The following is a 5,641-nucleotide window of genomic DNA, read 5'->3' on the forward strand; positions in this document are numbered from 1 at the left end:
TTGCTCCTTCTCTGCGGGCGTCAGATCAGCAAAGACCAGGCTCTGGCCGTCATCGGTGTCCTCCTGCTGCAGGGGCTGGTGCTGGCAGGTGCTGGGGGCCCTTCCTCTGGTCAGCAACACACAGACTAAGGCAAATATCGTGGCTAAAGCCAGAACGAGGAGGATGAGCACAGTTTTCACATGCATGTCTGCTGAGGCATGGAGAGCTCCCACCGTCTGGCAGGGCGGGTTTCCAGCTGTAGAATCCTCCCAGCGACCCGCTGACAGAAGGGGCTGGGTTTGGTTGGATGTGTTTTTTCCCCTCGTTTCCTCAGCAGGGAACATCCCAGAGGAACTTGCAGGGAGGGAGCAGGGAGATGTTCTCAGACATGCCTGGGATTTGCCGGGAACCATAAAAGGCAACTTTGCTCTGCTTTCCCCAGTGGGTCATAATTTTAAGACAACTTAATGCTTTTGCATCTGTCCTTCCTCTCTTGTCCCACGTGCTATGCTGCAGACCTTAGAGAGGACAGATCCAGTCACTTGGGGGTAATAAATGCTCCCTCCACCTCCTTCTCTTAACCCTGTAGATGCAAACAGCTAGGCAGGCAGCAGAGACCACAAGGATGAGAAGTCCTCTGTATAGAGCACTGCTGAGCACAGCACCATGGCCTCATCCTGCCACAGCCTTGCCATCACCAGCAATGCCTCTACAGCCTGTGCAGAGAAATGGCAGCATCGCATGCTGCTGATAATGACCCCACACGTGAGAAGGCACTGGTCCTGCAGCCAGGAGGGAGGGGACAGCTGTTTGTCACCACCTCAAAGGTGCCTCCTGATCCTGGGCTATGTCCTGGCATAGACAGGGCTGCAAAGAGGGGGATGAGGGCTCCAGAGCCCACCAAGCATCTTGGCAAACGGGCAGCCACACCGCTCCCGCGCCCTGGCTCGAGCCTGGAGGAGGGCTCTCGCGTGAACCTGGCCAGCACTGGGCTGCGACAGGCTGAGTTGGCCCACACGCTGCCCCAGGGGCTGAGGTTCAGCTGGTTTGCACAGAGGCGCCTGTGGTGACGGTGCTGGCGCAGGGACAGTGAGACCCCTCCCTGCATAGTCCCCTCCATCCCCCTCACCTGCACCCAGCAGCAAGTGCCCGAGAGCTGCAGCCCAAGTGGGTCCTGCCTCTGTCCCCAGACTCACCTCAAGCACTCACAGAGCTCAGCACCAGCACCTGCTTCGGTTTTCCCCCGCAGAGCCCCGGGACTCCCCAGCCTGTCCCTCCGGCTGGACTGTCCCTGTGCCTAGACGGGTGCCCAGAGCCTTGCTGCTGGGCTGGTTTGTGGATGCAGGAAACAGCAGAGACCAAGCGTCATGCCCGCTGCAGACACTGCTGTAAGGCGTAAGAACGAGACACTCGGAGAGCACTGGACCAGAATAATTTTCATTTTTTTTTTAACCTGAGATAGGCACTACACAGCACTTGCTTCTACAGCAGAGGAACAGGATTTTCTCATCACTTTCCTCCTGCAACAGACTCAAATTCAGCAATTAACAGAGATAATGTACTCCTGTCCGGCAATCATGCCAGGAAGATTATGCTTCCCTTTTAAAGAGCACTATTTAAAAAGCAATGATAAAAAGTGAAGTCATTGCACAACTGGAAATTGAGACAACTTCACTAAGAAACTGAAAATCTGAGACAGAACAGTCAACCTGGTGCCTCTGATGGTGTCTCCTAACACTGTCCTGTAGCATTACAGCCTACTCATATTTTGGAAACCATCATAGGTGAACGGGGGGAAGTTTGGCAGACAAGAGGCAGTTTTGGGAAGGCATGCAATAGGGTTGATTTCACACGCTGTGAAGTCCTGCTCGCTGGTGAAAAACACGCCATCGTGCGAGTATATGGAGGGGTCCAGGTCATAGTAGTTGTAGGGTCTCAGGAGGAAGCCGACCGAGTTTCCCACCGTCACAGTGTTGGGAATATCCTCAGAGTGTGGGATGTGAAGGAAACCAGCGGTTATCCAGGCAACCAGGTCCTAGGCAGGGAAGAGCCACAAGACCATGGTTATTTCAGAAGCCTGCAGCAGCAGCAACCAAAATCTGTGCGGGGGCCATGGAAGGCTACAGGAGAGCAGGAGGGGACCTCCACGGGCATGAACCCGGCCGTGTTCCCACATGCCGAGCTCCCCCTTCCTGGGAAAGATCCCCTCCCTTCCCCAAAGACGTGCCCGCAGCCCCAGCTGCAGATGTCCACCCAGCAGAAGGGCGCGTGCCCTGACCCCCGCGTCCAAGCTCCGGCCTTGCAGATATTTTCCTGACATTTTGCCAGCATTTCTCCACAGGGAGCAATGAGCTTCTGCTCTGCACTCCGATCTATGTGCTCTGACTAAAGCACCAAGCAGGTACAGAGAAAAGAGGATGCTCAAGGCTACTTTCCCCATTGCCCAGGGCTGCTGAGCTCCCAGCTGAGCCCACTGTCCTGCAGGTGATGCCGGCAGCAGCTCTGGGACTCCTGCTCAGCTCGGGGATGGCTATTACAGCTCCAGCCCAGGGGACCCTGGCCCACCTCGTTAGTGATGGTCTCGTTGTTGATGAAGTCAGCAAAGGCGACGGTGGGTGTCCAGGGGTCGTTCTGGTTGTAGATGCTGGTGCTGGTGGGCTCCTCCTCCTTCCGTCGGGTGACGGCCAGCTGGTACCTGAGGACAAGAAAAAGAGATGGGAGCCGCTCCCTGGGGCAGGGCAGAGCTAAAAACCAGCTCCCCAAGGAATCTGCCGAGCACAAGCCTGCTCCTACAGAGTAACCCCAGCCCAGGAGAGCATCTGCCCTGTGCCTCCCCGTCAAGAAACATCCATGCAATGTCTCCCCAGCCAGCGAGGCTGGGACATCTCTGAGAACCTGCCATCCCAGTCAGAGCAGCCTGACCTTGCCCAACTGACGGCTCTCTCCATGGAGCTGGCTTCAGGGATATGGTCCCCCGCAAAACTGGTGATCTGGATCCTGTAACCACGCTGGTGGCCCCACTTGTTTTTGCTGTTGGCTGCAAAGTAGATGTATCTGGGGATCTTCGACTGGAGCCGGAAGGCAGCCTGGTCCTCCGTGTCCAGGACTTTCTTGGTGAGTCGTGGCCTCTCTATCTGCTGCTCTGGGCTCCAGGGAGCCCGTGTCATCTCAAACGCCATGTCGTGGGCTACCAGGGAATTTTTCACCCCTGCAAAGCAAAAGCAAAGTTGCTGAGGAGCATCCCCGCAGTCCCCTGTTCCCCACAGACGTCACTGCAGCCAGAGCTCGATCTCCCCGTCCTCTCTTCCTGCACCCTGGGCTCCGAGCACTGGCTTCTGCCCTGAGAGCAGTTACTGCTCTGCAGCTCCACAGCAGCACGACTGTACATTGTGTACATTTATCCATGGCTGTGCAACTGTACATTTGTCTGACCCAGGCAACACCACGCTGTGGCAGACACCACCATCCACGGCAACTCTCGCCGTCTGCGAGGGACAAGAGCAGAGCCTCACCCCAGTGCAGAAGAACAGGTCTGCTTCCCAGTGCAAGCACAGTCTAATTATCTCAAGTGCCTGATGGCCCAGGCACTGTGTTTGCTCTCATCAGCACGTCCTGTGAGCTGGAAAGCACTAGGAAGGGCCCAGGTTCTGAGCACATCTGCACATCGCAGAACTGGAGCAGTGATGCGCAGTTCAAGTCTCTCCACAAAATGTCGTGAGCCAGAGGCTCAGAGCAACAGGAGGGGCACAAGAGCAAATAAATCCAGGGACAAGACTGTAAAAAGCTGAGCCAGTGCTCGGTCCCCAGTGCCCGTCCCAGCTGGAGTGCATGGTGTGACGCGCTCCCGTGCCCCGCTCCCCTCGGCCTCACGTTAGTTTCCAGCTTGCGCAAAGGCTGTTTCAGAGCTGAACCTCTGGCCATCCTGGAAGGTTTGAGCAGCACCTTGGGCCTGAGCCCCAGCGCTGCCATCAAGGTCAGCACCAGAGCCAGAGCCCCATGGGAGAGGATCCACATCCAGCAACTGCCACCATGCTCATTTTCTTCCCTTTTCTGATGTGAACAAAACTTGGTACCCCACACCTCCCCTTCCAGCGACAGCAGTGACGCTCTGACTTTATCTGCCTTTTCCCCATTCTTGCAGTTTTGCAATCCCCCATTTTTAAGTACTCAAAACTCATCCTAAAAACACATGGAACAGTCTTTAAAATTGTGTTTCCCAATTAAAAGGAAATCACGATATTTTTAATATATGGCAGGAGCATGCAGCAAATGCAATTTCAGCAGAGGGTAGAGGAAGACCTAGAAAACTGCAGCCGATGCTCCTGTTGCTGCTGTGAGCAAAGGATCCCTTATACACTTGGCAAAACACGGCACAGCCCTAAGCTTAGGGCTGGCCACCAGCCCAGCACCTGCCTGCTGTGCCCACAGCCCTAACAGAGAGGGCAGCTGCCTGTCCCGCTCGCACATGACCAGCAGGAACAACTCAACAAAGCTGCAGGACATAGGAATGTGAGCTGGAAGCCACATCCCAACAAGCCAGCTTGATCGACTCCAGCTATCCAGCTATCCCAAGTTCTGCAGAGCCCCAAAGGTATCGAGGCCAATGGGGCAGGGGCAGGACCCCTTCCCACTAGGAGCAGGGGCTGGGCACAGGACGGTGCTGGTGTTACCCAGCCCAGGAAGCCGCTGCACTGCACAGCACTTGGGGGTAACTGCACGGAACAGAGGGGGAACGTCTCGTTCTACAACAGCAGCTTTTCACTGTTCTAAAAAAAGAAGGGAGGCAGCTCTGTGTCAGCACACCATCCTACGCCACGTGCGGAAAGAAAAAACTGTATAAGGACCAAAAAATGTCAAGATTTGGGAGTCTAAAAGTACTCATAGAGGGCACAAAGGAGAGACAACACCCAGACCTACCTCCCACATCCAAGTCCAGTTTATAGTTGATGGAATGGGTACGTATCGTACCCAGCGTGTGCTCCCAAAGCCTATTGCCGTATCTCAGACCATCCCCGTGGAGAAAGGATGAGCTTGCATACCCCGTGGCCTGGACCTTGCCTTCAATGGCCCCGTTCTGATAGAAGATGAAGTCCCACACGTAGTCGTGGTTGCCAACGGTCGCAAGGGACCGAACAACCAGAGCGGAGTTGACCAGCCCCCCATAGTAGAGAGACTGCAAGTTGGAGTAGTGGCGCCTCAGAGGGGAGCCCAGGTTCTGCTCAAATATGCAGAGGGAAGCTTTTCTCTTGCTGGGGCTAAGGGTCTCGGACAGGGAGTGTGTGTCGACATAGTTGGCCGAGTACGGGCAGTCGACCCCTCGCACCAAGGGGGAGGTGTAGCGCCCGATGCCAAAGCTCCCATCCATGTACCTCGTTGACATCCCTCCAGGGCAGTTGGAGCCATACACTGACAACGCCTCTTGGATGCTGATTTCATAGGCAACCCTCTCCCCCTTGTGTCGAACGTCAAACAGGCGCAGGCCCGTGTTCACACTCATCCCAAAGGCAAAGCTCCAGGCCTGGAAGAGGACGTGGTTGTTCCTGATGCTGTAGCGGGGACCCTGGGGCTCGTACTGCAAAGGGAACAGCGCAGACGAAGGCGCCCGGGGCCTCATGGACGAGAAGTCCCCATCCCGCGGCGCCTTCCTCACCTTCTCCACGC

General features: G+C 55.9%; 2 protein-coding genes across 2 annotated transcripts in view; both read right to left on the reverse strand.

The window, feature by feature from the left end:
* Window positions 1–186, reverse strand: part of LOC104626184 (membrane primary amine oxidase-like) — a gene marked incomplete at its 3' end in the record, with an annotated part of 2,707 nt that extends 2,521 nt beyond the window's left edge. The window contains 1 exon segment of the mRNA XM_010294041.1: window positions 127–186. Coding sequence (XP_010292343.1) covers window positions 127–186 — 60 coding nt within the window.
* A 1,544-nt stretch (window positions 187–1,730) lies between these two features.
* LOC104626185 (membrane primary amine oxidase-like) overlaps window positions 1,731–5,641 on the reverse strand; it is a gene marked incomplete at its 5' end in the record, with an annotated part of 4,270 nt that continues 359 nt past the window's right edge. The window contains 4 exons of the mRNA XM_010294042.1: window positions 1,731–2,015; window positions 2,546–2,675; window positions 2,903–3,188; window positions 4,898–5,633. Of these exons, the coding sequence (XP_010292344.1) occupies window positions 1,731–2,015; window positions 2,546–2,675; window positions 2,903–3,188; window positions 4,898–5,633 (1,437 nt within the window). The remainder of the gene's footprint in view (window positions 2,016–2,545; window positions 2,676–2,902; window positions 3,189–4,897; window positions 5,634–5,641) is intronic.

Source organism: Phaethon lepturus, unplaced genomic scaffold (genome assembly GCF_000687285.1).
Source record: "Phaethon lepturus isolate BGI_N335 unplaced genomic scaffold, ASM68728v1 scaffold21829, whole genome shotgun sequence".
In the NCBI taxonomy this organism is placed as follows: Eukaryota; Metazoa; Chordata; class Aves; order Phaethontiformes; family Phaethontidae; genus Phaethon; species Phaethon lepturus.